This window comes from Protomyctophum parallelum (assembly GCF_964188405.1).
Source record: "Protomyctophum parallelum genome assembly, chromosome: 8".
NCBI classification, from domain to species: domain Eukaryota; kingdom Metazoa; phylum Chordata; class Actinopteri; order Myctophiformes; family Myctophidae; genus Protomyctophum; species Protomyctophum parallelum.
In genome coordinates, this window is record NC_139703.1 from 24,554,054 (window position 1) to 24,570,708 (window position 16,655).

Consider the following 16,655-nt stretch of genomic DNA (forward strand, 5'->3'; position numbering starts at 1 on the left):
CTTTTTTAATATCAACTGATTACGGTTCACAACTGTGTGCTCTTAAGGGATATTTCACTTTCAAAAATACTTTTGGCCATTTTATCGTCTACTCAGGCTTATGTGAACACCCCAGGCCAGTTTTTAAGTTGCTCCATTCAATATTTAGATATTTTAAATTAATTTTAGCTTCCTATATAAATCAATTATAACTTCAAACTCCACTTTTAACCATGATAGATTCATCGAAAACACCCAACCTTTTTTGCTGTTGAATGTTGACTGATATTGTCCTTCTAATACAAAAAAATCTGAAGTTATGGAGTTTTAAGTTATAATGGGTTTGTATAGGAATCAAAACTGTCTGTGGTGTTCACACAAGACAAAATGACCAAATTATTTTTTGAAAGTGAAATATCCCTTTAACACTGTGGTTGCGAAAAAAAGAAAGAAAAAACAACATTCCGCTGTCTTATGCTGTCTATAGGAATGCACTTATATCTCGGATTCTTCTTTTTGGCACAAAAAGGCTTGATTAGCTCCTCATTTCTCTAGTTTAAACAATATGATCCCCGGATACAAAATCTATGTTTTGGAAATTTGGGTGACTTTAATAACAATCACGGCACCTGTTACATAGCGATAATTCACTTCCTGGGTCTCGGTTTCCGAGTGAAAGGGCTTTCGAACTAAGAGTCTCGTCGAATAAAATGACTGGCTGGCGCTGCTGGAGTACACTTTTCAGACACCAGATGGTGGTATCGTGGTAAATGAGTTAAAGGAGAATTCCGGACCAACAGTTTTCTTTCTTTTTTTAATGTTGTTTTTACACTAGATGGCGCTATTGTCTAACCTACTGTTAAAGTCAGTGAATCATAGGGTGAAATGAGCCCTGATGGATTTTGCCAGTAATATCCCCTACCCCTCCCCTGGGCGGAGCTTTCTTTCTTTTTACCTGAGTTGGGAATGGCAGCCAGCTCGGTAGCACGGCTCGCTAGTCAATAAATACACTTGCAATCCACACCCCCGGGTTGGAATCATGCTTACACCACTATTTTTGTGCCAACCGCAAACAACGCTTTTTTGCCGATGAAGTTACGTTTTAGACCACGACGGAGTCCGACATACGTCCCTGAGAGGTTAGGGTTGGGTTACTGTTAAAATAAGGTCTGACATACATCGCTATTTATCATACTGTAGAAAATAAATGCATTAATCAGACTGCTATTTCTGTCCGAAAGGCAGATACCAGACTGCTATTTCTGTCAGAAATGCGTTAATCAGATGGTATTTCTGTCAGAAAGGCAGTTAACAGACTGCTATTTCTGTCAGAAATGCGTTAATCAGATGGTATTTCTGTAAGAAAGGCAGTTAACAGACTGTTATTTCTGTCAGAAATGCGTTAATCAGATGGTATTTCTGTCAGAAAGGCAGTTAACAGACTGCTATTTCTGTCAGAAAGGCAGTTAATCTGATGGTATTTCTGTCAGAAAGGCAGATACCAGACTGTTATTTCTGTCAGAAATGCATTAATCAGATGGTATTTCTGTCAGAAAGGCAGTTAACAGACTGCTATTTCTGTCAGAAAGGCAGTTAATCTGATGGCATTTCTGTCAGAAAGGCAGATACCAGACTGTTATTTCTGTCAGAAAGACACCTGTGGCTTCCACGTTCGGTGCCACTCAAAGTGAGGGAAGCCTACTATGTCTGGCAGATGTAGTTGGCGGCTGATTTCCCATACCTGGTGAGCCAGGATGTAGATATTGTGTCCCACGTTTCGGGGGGACGCGGCGTCATGTTCCTCTTCCTCCTCGTCATCCTCCTCCTCCTCTTCCTCCTCAAACTCCACCTCCCCCTGAAGATACGCCTTCTTTATCACCTCCACCTGCCCGTATACACGCACGCACAGCATATTATATTTATATAGCAGAGAACAACAGCGTGTTCAACCTGATGGAGGGGAAAGGAACTGGTCAGAGTAACACGTTCCTTCCACGTGCCACGTCCTACCGGAGAACCCCCCCCCCCCTGTCAGGTGATAAGAAGTGGCTTGCTCACTCCTCATGCATTGAAGGAAGCATGAGCTCAGTTCGGGGCTCTCCCCAGGTTGGGAGAGGGAGAGTAGCACAGGATTACAGTTTAGGCAATTGGCACCAGGTGAAAACAACACTGGTTACACTATAGCATGTCTGAAATAAATGTCAGAGCAAGACACCTCAGCACTGGCCCTGTCACACTGACACCTCAGCACTGTCACACTGACACCTCAGAACTGTCACACTGACACCTCAGCACTACTGTCACACTGACACCTCAGCACTGTCACACTGACACCTCAGCACTACTGTCACACTGACACCTCAGCACTGTCACACTGACACCTCAGCACTACTGTCACACTGACACCTCAGCACTGTCACACTGACACCTCAGCACTACTGTCACACTGACACCTCAGCACTGTCACACTGACACCTCAGCACTACTGTCACACTGACACCTCAGCACTGTCACACTAACACCTCAGCACTGTCACACTGACACCTCAGCACTGTCACACTGACACCTCAGCACTGTCACACTGACACCTCAGCACTACTGTCACACTGACACCTCAGCACTGTCACACTGACACCTCAGCACTACTGTCACACTGACACCTCAGCACTGTCACACTGACACCTCAGCACTGTCACACTGACACCTCAGCACTGTCACACTGACACCTCAGCACTGGCCCTGTCACACTGACACCTCAGCACTGGCCCTCACACTCTGAAGCAGAATATCGTGCCCATGTCTGGTCCAGGTCATCCCACACACACACACACACACACACACCAAGTGGACACCCAGCTCAATACCACCATGAGAACCATAACCAAGACTTTTCGCTCAACACCCCTCCCCCCGGCTCCCTGTCTTATCAAACATAGCCCCTCCCCCTGGCTCCCTGTCTTATCAAACATAGCCCCTCCCCCTGGCTCCCTGTCTTATCAGACATAGCCCCTCCCCCTGGCTCCCTGTCTTATCAAACATAGCCCCTCCCCCCGGCTCCCTGTCTTATCAAACATAGCCCCTCCCCCCGGCTCCCTGTCTTATCAAACATAGCCCCTCCCCCCGGCTCCCTGTCTTATAAAACATAGCCCCTCCCCCCGGCTCCCTGTCTTATAAAACATAGCCCCTCCCCCTGGCTCCCTGTCTTATCAAACATAGCCCCTCCCCCTGGCTCCCTGTCTTATCAAACATAGCCCCTCCCCCCGGCTCCCTGTCTTATCAAACATAGCCCCTCCCCCTGGCTCCCTGTCTTATCAAACATAGCCCCTCCCCCTGGCTCCCTGTCTTATCAGACATAGCCCCTCCCCCTGGCTCCCTGTCTTATCAGACATAGCCCCTCCCCCTGGCTCCCTGTCTTATCAGACATAGCCCCTCCCCCTGGCTCCCTGTCTTATCAAACATAGCCCCTCCCCCTGGCTTCCTGTCCTATCAGATATAGCCCCTCCCCCTGGATCCCTGTCTTATCAAACATAGCCCCTCCCCCTGGCTCCCTGTCTTATCAAACATAGCCCCTCCCCCTGGCTCCCTGTCTTATCAGACATAGCCCCTCCCCCTGGCTCCCTGTCTTATCAAACATAGCCCCTCCCCCTGGCTTCCTGTCCTATCAGATATAGCCCCTCCCCCTGGATCCCTGTCTTATCAAACATAGCCCCTCCCCCTGGCTCCCTGTCTTATCAAACATAGCCCCTCCCCCTGGCTCCCTGTCTTATCAGACATAGCCCCTCCCCCTGGCTTCCTGTCTTATCAGACATAGCCCCTCCCCCTGACTTCCTGTCTTATCAGACATAGCCCCTCCCCCTGACTTCCTGTCTCATCAGACATAGCCGCTCCCACATATCCGGCGAGCAGCAGTTACTCAAAGGATGCTTCAAAAGGTCAAAGACTCGGCCCAGGCCGTAGCGTAACGGTCTGGGCACCGGACTGGTGATCCAGTCGCGGTGTGCCGCGGGTTCGACTCCCGGACCCGACACGGCCTTTACCGCATGTCATCCCCCCATCTCTCTCCCGTTTCCTGTCAGCCTACTGTCTGTCCCTTAAAAAATCAATAAAAGGCGTAAGCCGCAAAAAAATATCTTAAAAAAAAAAAAAGTCAAAGACTCTCCCCATCTACCAGGTCAAAGGTCAAAGACTCTCCCCATCTACCAATCCATGCAGACATCTTCAACCCACCCACTGCTCAAATTCCATCTAGATGACCAAATTGGAATAACCCCCCATCAGCTGACTTCACCATCCAATCAGCTTGGAAAAATGAATGTGCAAGGAGGTCCCAAACAAACAGCTGGTGTCAGAGCCCAACAGGTCAACAACCTCCCCTCGTCCATGGCCACTGGGTTACTCCACGTGGTGCGTATTTTCCTCGGATGCGTGGTAAGAAGTTGCAGACTAATCTACTGATCAAATTAAAAGAAATTGAACCGAAATTAAAGCCATAAACTTCAACTAATATAGTTGGTTTCACTATTGTGCTTATCCTGAGCACGGGTCTCTGCCAGGGCAGGTAATTGAATGCAGTCAGTTGCAGTGACGCCATTGGGTAATCCGGGGTAGTGACATCATCACGCAACGACATCACCATGTCATCATCACGACCTCCGGGGCCTTTAAAATTAATCTTCAAGTTAACTCGATGTCATTTAGCGACTTTCCAACCAATCCTTGAATCCACACTGTGGGCCAAACTGACTGGGCTGAGGTGGAGCTGACGTTCAATCTGCTATATTAGCCGAAAGCCACCGGCTTCCCCGATCGGCCAACATCGACCGACTCATCGGCTTTGTGGATTTCGCCAAAACGTTTGTGACCAACGGACTCTCTAGACGTTTACAGAGAAAGACTCGACAATGTCCAGTTTGATCTACATCGATGTGAGACAAATACCCTGCTGGAAAGTCCACCTAAATGGAGGACCAGGACGACCGGCTTATGCTGCTGTTTCGGTTGGGAAAAAGGTTTATTTCTTTGGAGGACCCCGTGAGTTTGACATTGGTCAGATTCAGGTGCACGTCTTCAACACAGTGTCTTTGCGCTGGGAGAAGTTGACAAACTTGACAAACTTGACACCAGCGACGACTGGAAGAGGAAAATATCGGAAAAATATGGGACACACGGCTGTGCTGGTAGAAGGTACAGTCTTCGTCTGGGGAGGGAAAAAGAACAGGCAGTACTACAATGAAGTGCTTCATGGATTTGATGTTGACGCCCACAGATGGTTCAAACCCAGGGTTTCTGGGACTGTTCCAGAGGGGAGGAGAGACCACTCAGCCTGTGTGTTGGAGAGGGTCATGTTTATCCATAGAGGATACACCAAGCTGACTGGTCACACTAATGACATGTACAAGTTGGACACCAGCACAATGATCTGGACTTTAATTAACACCAGGGGAACTAACACATCACCTGGTTCAGAACGTCACTCTGCCACCATCATCGGGACAAAGATGTTTGTATTTGGGGGCTATCGGGGGGACCAGATGGGCCACTACAACATGATCAGAGTGTTTGACACAGAGAACAACCGCTGGCTGAAAGTGAAAACACCTTCTGCACAGCTTCTACCAGAAAGACGCTGTTGGCATTCAGCCTTTACCTACAATGGAGAGCTGTACGTTTTTGGTGGCTGCAGGTATAACCTGAACTTCAATGATATGTGGAAATTCACTCCAGAGACCTTCTCCTGGAGGAAGGTTGATCCCAAGGGGAAAGGACCATGTCCAATGATTAATATGTGCTGTTGCATTGTGGGAAATCGCATCATCCTCTTTGGAGGAAGGAAAGGAGATCACACTTTCTCTGATAAGATGTTCATCTTAGACTTGAGTCCTAGTCTTAAGATGCTGTGCAAGCTAGTATTTATTCAGTACGGTCTGGACCAATCAGAAGTCCCACACAACATCAGGTGGGAACTGGCAACCATGACTACCATGTAATGCTGCCAGTACGAAATTCTGGATTCAAATATTCTTTGAATATCTGTGACCAGATTTGACTGCGAGCCTGTCATCGTGCAACCTCCAGCTTCAGCGGAGATTTTTTTCTTTTTTTTTTTTTCATCCAAACCAAAGTTTTTATCCAAAACGAGCTCTTCACATACACTGTTACATAATCATGGGATACAACCTTTGAAAAAACAACAGATTAGAACAACACTGAAGGCAGAGGGACATGTAAGACCATCTCAGCAGCTCTTTGGGTCTCATGTTGCACAGGGTTAGAGGAACATTAGAGGAACATCTCACCAGCTCTTTGGGTCTCATGTTGTAGAGGATCCTCTCAGCGTTCTCACTGTCGTGACGACTCTCCATGATGGCCAGGAGAAGCTTGGAGGCGTTATTCTGGCAGACAGACAGACAGGCACAGACAGGCACAGACAGACAGACAGACAGACAGACAGACAGACAGACAGACAGACAGACAGACAGACAGACAGACAGACAGACAGACAGACAGACAGACAGACAGACAGACAGACAGACAGACAGACAGACAGACAGACAGACAGACAGACAGACAGACAGACAGAACAAATGTCACAAAAAGACAGACTCCTGTCGTGGAATGATTAGAATGAGATGATAATTATGTCTAGTTTGTCTAAGGTGGTCTCAACCTACTCATTATATAGTCATTGACACTAAATCGCTCACATGGGCCTCATGTTGTTCAGGTTTAGACGAACATGAGGAACTCACCTTCAGCTCCAACACCAGGTCCATCCTCTTCTTTCCCAGAGGGTTGATGTCGTTCAGGATCAGAGCGATGATGATGTCGATGCCGTTGGACTCATGTGTGGCGATGCAGTTCTGGAAGAAGAGAAAAAAAACATCCTTATACAGTCATCAGTGGCGGCCTTATATATGTTTCAATCATTTCAATTGAAACGGGCCTCGCGTCTCCAGGGGCCTCCCCAAAAACAAAATAGTAAATAGTAGTAGTAGTATGTAGTATAGTGTGTTGTTTGGTTGTAATTGTTCCCACTTCCCAGTGTGTGCACTCACTGCACTAGCAGCGCTGACAGTTGCGATTGCATCATTGTATAGCCAATGCTGCCTTCCAGTTATACCTTAAAGTAAAATAAAAAAAAGTCAAGCAAGCTGCTTTTGTGTATTTTCTACTTGGCTGTGTATGCTGTTCATGCTTTGAAGTCCGAAAATACACACTGACAAAAAAAAAGTTTTTTTTTTCTTTTTTTTTTCAATTATTAATTATTAAAATTATGACGTCATGAACGGGGCCTCCCGATCCTTAAGGCCGCCCCTGACAGTCATAATACAGTTCTGGAACATTATCACAATCCCTCCTGTGAGGCAAGTGCCAACATAATGAACTATATAAGCAGAGAAGAAGAAGCGTTACGCGGCCTACATCCTGACATAATATTGTAGCTCTGTAAGAGAACTACATTCTGACATCATAATGTAGTTCTGTAAGAGAACTACATCCTGACATAATATTGTAGCTCTGTAAGAGAACTACACCGTGACATCATAATGTAGTTCTGTATGAGAACTACATGCATGCTGGAATAACCCAACTGAAGCGACGTTCCCTTCCCCCCCACCAAGGTACCTGGTTCTAGTGACAGGGGCCCCTGGCAGTACTCTGTAGTACTCTGCAGTACTCTGCAATACTCTGCAGTGCTCTGCAGTACTCTGTATACTGCAGTACCTGGTTTTCGTGACAGGGCCCCTGGCAGTACTCGGTGAGGCTCTCCACTGTCTGGTTGATGAGCGCCACGTTCTTCTGGTTGATGTAGAGTCCCAGCAGACCCAGGCCTCCGGTGGTGGAGCCGCAGATGCAGTCCAGGAACTGCAGTGTCTCGCACACCAGGTTGTAGTTGTTCTTGTTGTTCTGACACCGCAGGAAGTTCTGGACAGGACGGGGAAGAGAGGGACAGGAAATGATGTCCTTCAGGCTCAAAACCGCACCAATGCAACTAGTGGCAACTCCTCGGAACAAAACCGTTTTAAGGGCAGGCAGGCAGGGGCAGGCAGGCAGACAGGCAGACAGGCAGACAGGCAGGCAGGCAGGCAGGCAGGCAGGCAGACAGACAGACAGACAGACAGACAGACAGACAGACAGACAGACAGACAGACAGACAGACAGACAGACAGACAGACAGACAGACAGACAGACAGACAGACAGACAGACAGAGACAGAGACAGAGACAGACAGTGCCACCTACCTGTAAGTCTCGGTTGTGGTTCTCACAGAGCAGCTGCAGAAAGCGCAGGATTGGCTGCATGATGACGATGACGACGCTCATCTCCCCGTCGTCCCCCTTGTCCCCGCCCCCGCCCCCGCCTCCCCCAGGGCCCGCTCCCCCCAGGGCCCCGCCTCCCCCCGCACCCCCCGCCCCCCCCGCAGGGCGCCCCCCCGCCCACGTCGTGCTCCTCGGAGTCCGCCAGGGCCTCGGTGCGGCGGTACGACGAGAAGGCCTTCCTGGTGGCCTGGGACGCCTCCAGGAGCTGCTCCCTGGCGTCCTCTGTGACGACTAGACCCCCGCTGTCCCTGGCTGGAGAGGACAGAGACATGTATTACTGTCCCTGGCTGGAGAGGACAGAGACATGTATTACTGTCCCTGGCTGGAGAGGACAGAGACATGTATTACTGTCCCTGGCTGGAGAGGACAGAGACATGTACAGTATTACTGTCCCTGGCTGGAGAGGACAGAGACATGTATTACTGTCCCTGGCTGGAGAGGACAGAGACATGTATTACTGTCCCTGGATGGAGAAGACAAGAGACATGTATTACTGTCCCTGGCTGGAGAGGACAGATACATGTATTACTGTCCCTGGATGGAGAGGACAGAGACATGTATTACTGTAATGTCTGTATACATTACTTCTTTTTTTTTAAACATATGTTTAATGATTTATTTTACAGTACAAATAAGTATTTTCAAAACAATTGACATATATTTCCCCCCCCACATCCCCATGGAAGTACAAATACAAATAAAATATTATCACGAAATGTTTTGACAATAATAAATACAGAACACAAAAATTAATAAATAATGACAAAACGAAAAATAAAACGAAAATAAAACACATTACATACAGTTAACCAAACAAATACACAATATCCGTCACAGTTCCCTACCCCCACCCCACAGCTGACTACTCCTTGTATACATTACTTAATAAGCTGGTGGGTGTGGCCTAGGGCTGACCTCGAATAGTCGACTAATCGATCGGAAACGGGTCTCAGTCGACTGACAACCTCTCAGGTTGAGGATCATTCCATTAGGTCTGTGGGGGCCTGGTGGGTGCTTATTTAACATAAACACATTTGAACAATGCTTTCTGACTGTTTTTAATCAATCTCCAATGTGCATGTGGTGTGTGTGTGTGTGTGTGTGTGTGTGTGTGTGTGTGTGTGTGTGTGTGTGTGTGTGTGTGTGTGCCTGGCTTGAATAAATTGCTGCGCACAGTGCGCTGGCCTGATAAGACTCCAGAATCTCACCTGCTGTGCTTAATCTGGCTAATGACTCAAGCCTGAACGAAGCGTCTCTCTCTAACGTGTGTTCGAGAGAGAGAGAGAGAGAGAGAGAGAGAGGGGGGGGGGGGGGGGGGGGGGGGGAGGTCGCGTCAGCAACAAGCTCCACGTTACATGATCCATAAAATGACAGATCCACATCGCGCATGGGGCTGCAGTCTGCATCTAGGCTATAGAATGTTCGTTGCATGAAGGGCAGTTTTGCGGGCACGCGTCGTGTCAAAAACTCATCACTCACTCATTGTAGTACTACTAGGCTGTGGGATATATTTCACTTGCTTGGTTTTGTGTCATTTTCCTCCCTCCCTCCTAGACAGCTGCTCTCATTACCGGTAGTTTTATTGTTCGTGGCCATGAACAGTGCTTATTGGCGTTTTATCCCGAAGTTAACTTTGTTATACAAATACTTAGTCGGGGACAGGCCTAGTGTGGCCACATAAAAAAACATAATTTTAACACTTTCTGTACACTTTTTTGAAAAAAAACTAAAATAATAATAATAGCATAATCAAAGTACCTGATGATCATAATATTAGGGGTGAAAAAAATCACGGCACTATATGTCCTTAAAATATGGAGATAAAAGGTTTCACAGACACTGACCCCTTTATGGCGGACGAGCAGGTCCTTGTCTGGAGATAAAGGGTTTCGTATACTGACCTTTCTTGCGGACGGGCAGGTCCTTGTCGGGCGTCTCAGCGTCTCTCTTCCTGTTTCCCAGGTCGGAGGTGTTGACCGTCACCGTGGCTTTTATCTCCAGCTGGGCCAGCTTCATGCGGTCGTAGAACACCCTGAAGAACTTCTCAGACTTCTTGTCCTCCGTGAGGCGACAGAAAAACGAACGCTGGAGAGGAGAGTAATTGGTAAAATGGTGCATTTATATAGCACATTCACACACACATTCATGCACTGATGTCGGCGGAAACCATGCAAGGCACCACCCAGCACATCGGGAGCAATTAGGGGTTCAGAGTCTTGCTCAAGGACACTTCGACTCTGGGGGAGCCCGGGTTCGAACTGGGAACCTTGCGGTTTCCATCCAGCCACTCTACCCCTGACCCACCGCCACCGCCACAGGTGCCAAACCCTTCACCCTTCTGTCTGAAAAAGTCTAAAAAAAAACACCTAACTTTGAATGTTATCCTGGGCGCTACACTCCCTCTGTCAACCTGGGGAGAGAAACGGAGTGACCTCATACTTTCTTCACTGCATGAGGAGTCTTTTCACCTGACAGGGGGGAGTTTCCCTGGTTGGACGTAGAGTGTGGAAGGAACACATTATTCCAACTAGTTCATCAGGCACCCCGGCTGGCCAGGGGGAGGCATTATAGAGACCAGGATTACTCCATGTTTCTTTTTTTTAGGGTACCTACCCTAGGGTACACGGGGAGAACAGACAAACTCCACACAGAATGAAATGTAGATAGCATATTGTGTAGACATAGCATTCTATAGTATAGTGTATAGTCTATACTTATAGTTTCATCGTACAGATATTCTACTGGTCGACTGTTACTTATGTGATCCTTGATGACTATTTCTATGTATTTTATGTAGGCTATTATATTGTGTTGCGACTACATTTGGGTCATATGGAACATAGCCTACTGTGAATGTGTTCACCTAATTTTGCTACTACATTTAAAAGAATGTATAAATCAAAGTACAAAACATTAACAACATAGTTTGCCACCTTTAAACCATAACTTATTAAGTATATACTCATTAAGATGTAGTAATGCTAAAGCTGTAGAATAACCTTTATTTTCTTTTGCAATTGTGAATTCTGAGTGATGTATTTTGCTGTATTTTGTTTGTATTGTTTTCCTCTGTTTGTTAACTGCCCCCCCCCCCCCCCCCCCTATGTGTGTTAGATGTATTGTATATATTATTATTTCTGTTGGTGTAAATAGGATAGGCACAATAAGCCACTGGCTTCAGCCTATACCTTTTTGGTCTAAATACTAAGATATAATAATGATCAAATGTAATCAATGTAATGTTCATTCTATGACCAAAATAAACTAAACTGAACTGAACTGAACTGAAAACATGTACTGTACATGTGATACTCTTTTCCCTCTTTGCTACTACAGGGAAAACATGTACTGTACATGTGATAGTCTTTTCCATCTTTGCTACTACAGGGAAAACATGTACTGTACATGTGATAGTCTTTTCCATCTTTGCTACTACAGGGAAAACATGTACTGTACATGTGACTCTTTTCCATCTTTGCTACGACAGGGAAAACATGTACTGTACATGTGATACTCTTTTCCATCTTTGCTACTACAGGGAAAACATGTACTGTACATGTGATACTTTACCTTACCTTACCTTCTTAGAAATAAGAGTGCGGGATCCAGGCCCTAAATTGGCCCTGATAACCAGTTATTCAACACAGAGCACACTAGCCAACAACAGAATAAAAAGGAATTTTGAGAACCGAACGGATGATCTTCTAAAAGATTATAAAATTATATCGGCCTACAGAAAAAACAAAAACCTTAAAGATTATCTAGTACACAGCAAGCTAAAATAAATCAACACACCAGCACGCCAGGGACCAGAATACTTCAAACCCAAACAATTAGTCAAAAATAGAACTACAAAACGCGTGTTGGAGATTAAACAACAAATAACAGCCAGAACCAGCAACTGCATTTATTTAATCACATGTGAAAAATGTGGTTTACAATATGTCGGAGAAACGGGTAAAACAATAGCTACAAGGCTGGGACAACACAGATACAATATTAACAATGCAAAAAAGACAACCACAAGATTTGTGCAACATTTCATGGCTCACGGCATTGAAGCTCTAAAATGCGCTGGACTTCAACACAATCCCAACTGGACAGTAGGACAAAGACGTTTTAATGAAAAACTGTGGATTAAGAACCTCAACACGGATTTTCCTGGAGGCTTAAACATGCCTAAAATCAGATTTTTAACACAACAAAACTTAAACTCAGGATTAAACTGGAGAAATCTAAAAGTGATTGGATCAGACTTCCTTTGGATACATGGCGAATGCATTCATTCCTTGCATTGTGCCTACACATGTTGGTGATGTGTAGGCACAGTGCACTGATTTTTTTTAATTCCCCCCCCCGTCCCTATGTGTGTTAGATGTATTGTATATATATTATTATTTCTGTTGGTGTAAACAGGATAGGCACAATAAGCCACTGGCTTCAGCCTATACCTTTTTGGTCTAAATACTAAGATATATAATGATCAAATGTAATCAATGTAATGTTCATTCTATGACCAAAATAAACTGAACTTAACTGAACTGAACTGAAAACATGTACTGTACATGTGATACTCTTTTCCCTCTTTCTACTACAGGGAAAACATGTACTGTACATGTGATACTCTTTTCCATCTTTCTACTACAGGGAAAACATGTACTGTACATGTGATACTCTTTTCCATCTTTGCTACTACAGGGAAAACATGCTGCGTTTGCTGTTTGACGTTATATTTTATATTTGCTGCTCCGTTGTCTGAAGAAAGCCAAACTAAAATAAGTTGTACTCTTATGTACCTGTAGCCTACACAAGATGTTAAAATGTACAACCTTGCAGTTCTATCATAGCGCAGGCTCTATGATAGTGGATTTTAGATTTGTGTTTTAGTTTATTAGATATTTAGATAGGCAATTACATTTTTGTATTTTTTTTAACCCTGTGGTCATGCTGAAACTTGAATAAACATAATCAATAAAAAACACAACATTGTTTTAAATTAGTTTAACTAAAACTAAACCATCAGGTGACCATTCAGATGATTAATATATCACTCATTCTTGAGATGAGGGACAAAAGTGGAAAAAACATGTCCCACACATACGAGCCTTATTATTGTTAAAAATAAATAAATTTAATAAAAATAAAAGCACTTGCAAAGTTAAATGCAATACAGTTGTGCATTATTATGCCATTAATTTAATTATAATTGTTTTCATATGCCATCTGAATTAGTTAAAAGCAGGCACTGTACCCAAAAACGCCTGTATTTAGCCTGTCCCCAGCAAGTGGTCATAATTTCAAACTGCTAAAAAAGTGTCTAATACTGTCACAATCACATAAATATACATACTAAATTAAAGTAGATTGTCAACAACATAGCAAACAATATACACAATAATTTTAATTTGTATTTTCCATTAGATATCTCATATCAAATGTGTGTCCCACGTCTCCCGTCAACTCCGTCAGGTTTTTTAAAAGTCTTAAATTAATCAGAAAATATTGTCGACAGATTTAGCCTGAAGACTCCTTTTCCAAGTCCCGTTTGTATTTGTTGCAACAGTGGAGCACCTGGTCTGACAAGCATTAAATTGTTTGATATTTTAAACAAACAATGTTGATATCAGGGTGGTCACAGCTTTTACATGTCAACTCCGTCAGGACATTATTATGATCTTTGTTAAGAATTCCAAAATAATGTTTATTATAAAAGTTTAGGGTTAGGTTTAGCTAACAAATGAAGCAAAAACAAAATGGCTACATTGTACTACAGAGGGTTAAGATGAAAACAAATGACATTTTGTCAACTCCGTCAGACGTCAACTCCGTCAGGTTTTGTGTCTGACGGAGTTGACATGTATCTGACGGAGTTGACAAAAGTGTTCCTAAAACAATAAAATTATAGTTTTTGAATAATGGGACGTATTCTAATTTGGCACACAGTTAGAGCATGCCTTAAGGAACATTTTTGGCTATAGGGCCATCACATATTTGTCTCGTGGTGACCATGGTAGCCATTTTCCAAAATTGCCACCACCTGATGTTATTTTACAATAACTCAAGTTCTACACCACCTAGGATCTTGATTCTGGTGACTAAGACTACATTTTCAAGGACGAGGGATACAGTGGTAAAATTTAGATTTTCCCTGTGACCATGGCAGCCATTTTTCAAAATGGCCGCCACCTGCTGTTATTTTACAATAACACAAGTTCTACACCACCTAGGATCTTGATTCTGGTGACTAATCATACATTTTCAAGGATGTGGGACACATTGGTACTATTTAGATTTGTCCTGTGACCATGGCAGCCATTGTTTTTCAAAATGACCACCAACCTGCTGTTATTTTACCAATAACTCAAGTTTTAGACCACCAAGGATCTTGATTCTGGTGACTAATCATTACATTTTCAAGGATGAAGGGCTTATTTCAGGTGCAGGTTGAGTTGCTACTGACAGGACATTAAAAGGAGGTGGGCTTTCTGGCCTTTGACTTGTCCCTTTCAGGTACAGACGCACAGTTTGACTTCACTGGCCACTGCAGTGTGGCGTTGTATCTTGGTGGCCTCCTGCCAGTGTTTCTCCTGCATCCTTCTCATGAGCTCTGTGTTCTGGGGCTCTGTTATAGTCAACTTACATTGTCTTGGCTGGAGATTGCTTTCCTGCAGGGTCCAGCCCAGTCTTGTGCAGATGGCAGATGGCTGCTGGCCCACCTGGAGGCCCCAACCTCACTTGTTCGGTTGGTGTGATTAGGTGGGGTGGTCTTCCCCAATCAGGATGAAGGGTTTGACCCTTTCAAACGGCAGTCTGGCCAAGTGTCTGTATTTAGTTGTGAGGCTAGATACAGGATACGATTGCTCACCCAGCCCCAGGTGACTTGAGGTGAAGGCTCCTTTGATTTGGTAACATTGCTTTGGTTGACATGCTGGGGACATAGAACGACACTGATGCCTTCAGTGTCTGCACATCCTGCCTGATAGTCCTGAAGGCAGATCGTCTGTCTTCAGTCTTTCGCTCACTGCTCACTGTTCACCTCAAGCAGGTCTTCAAGGTGTTTGCCTTTGCACAGGCTATATGGCTAGGACTCGTGCTTCAACCACTCAGAGAACTCCAACATGGTGTTGGTTGCTCCTGGGCCGCAGAGCATTGTGCGGCAGAATTCAGCTCTCATCTCTGGTGGCAGCTTGGCATCTAAGTTCTGTGTCTCCCTCTGGGCCTAGGGTAGACACTTGCTATTTTCCATAACACTAATTGGTGGGGCTGTCCAAACTTGTTGTTTAGGTGTCAATCGGGTCTCTGTTGGCGAAGTCGGGTCTAGGTGGTCTAGAAGATGAGTTAGTCAGGGCATATTAATACAATCTGGTAATAAATTCCTTATCAAGAATTTTCTTCACCAATGTGTTTGGAAGGGTGTCTACTAACATATCCCACATTGCTTTATATTCAACCACCCTAGGGGAACTTTTGACAGCTGCTGAAAGTTGGGGTACCATCAACAACTTATATAAGGCAAAATGTTCATTATGCTTTAAGTAGCATGTGACATGTCAAACTAGGGAGTTTTCATGATTCTGAATGCATTCCAAGCATTAGCTATGCACAAAGAACACTCCTTGGGCTGAAAACGGCCATAGCCGTCATTACAAAATGAGGTCAGCACATTTGGGCAAGTGGATATATGGCCGAATTTAGCCCAAGGGGTTTGACCCCTAGTTTGGCCATAGCCACTTGGTATGGTAACCAACTTTCAGCAGCTGTCAAAAATGCCCCTGGGGTGGTTCAATAGAAACCAATGTGGGATATGTTAGTAGACACCTTTACAAACACTTTGGTGAAAAAATTCTTGGTAAGAAATGTATTCACAGATTTGACATTATTCTGATAATATTCCCTGACTAAATTGGTAAAATAATAGCAGGTCCACCATTTTTGAAAATGGCTGCCATTGTCACAGGATAAATCTAAATAGTACAACTGTATTCCTCCTCCTTGAAAATGTAGGATTAGTCACCAGAATCAAGATCATAGGTGGTGTAGAACTTGTTATTGGGAAATAACAGCAGGTGGCGGCCATTTTGAAAATGGCTGCCATGGTCACAGGGCCAATATAAATAGTACCACTGTATTCCTCATCCTTGAAGATGTGGGATTAGTCACCAGAATCAAGATCCTAGGTGGTCTAGAACCTAAATCAGTTAAACTTGTCAACTCCGTCAGATGTTCGTCAACTCCGTCAGACGTTCGTCCCGTGATGTTTTTGTTAATTTCCAAAGAAATAGAAAATTCGATGTTAAATCTTTTGTGCTTATGTATTGAAACACCAACTGAAATGATACGTAATGATGTTTTTTT

At 44.6% G+C, this 16,655-nt stretch overlaps 1 protein-coding gene across 1 annotated transcript in view; it reads right to left on the reverse strand.

The window, feature by feature from the left end:
• The window catches only part of LOC310862965 (inositol 1,4,5-trisphosphate-gated calcium channel ITPR1-like), a 146,788-nt gene that overhangs the window by 17,414 nt on the left and 112,719 nt on the right, over positions 1-16,655 (reverse strand). The window contains exons 42-48 of the mRNA XM_083771087.1: positions 10,202-10,385; positions 8,422-8,552; positions 8,223-8,318; positions 7,705-7,905; positions 6,729-6,839; positions 6,276-6,371; positions 1,721-1,864 (exon numbers count right to left, since the gene is read on the reverse strand). Of these exons, the coding sequence (XP_083627213.1) occupies positions 1,721-1,864; positions 6,276-6,371; positions 6,729-6,839; positions 7,705-7,905; positions 8,223-8,318; positions 8,422-8,552; positions 10,202-10,385 (963 nt within the window). The remainder of the gene's footprint in view (positions 1-1,720; positions 1,865-6,275; positions 6,372-6,728; positions 6,840-7,704; positions 7,906-8,222; positions 8,319-8,421; positions 8,553-10,201; positions 10,386-16,655) is intronic.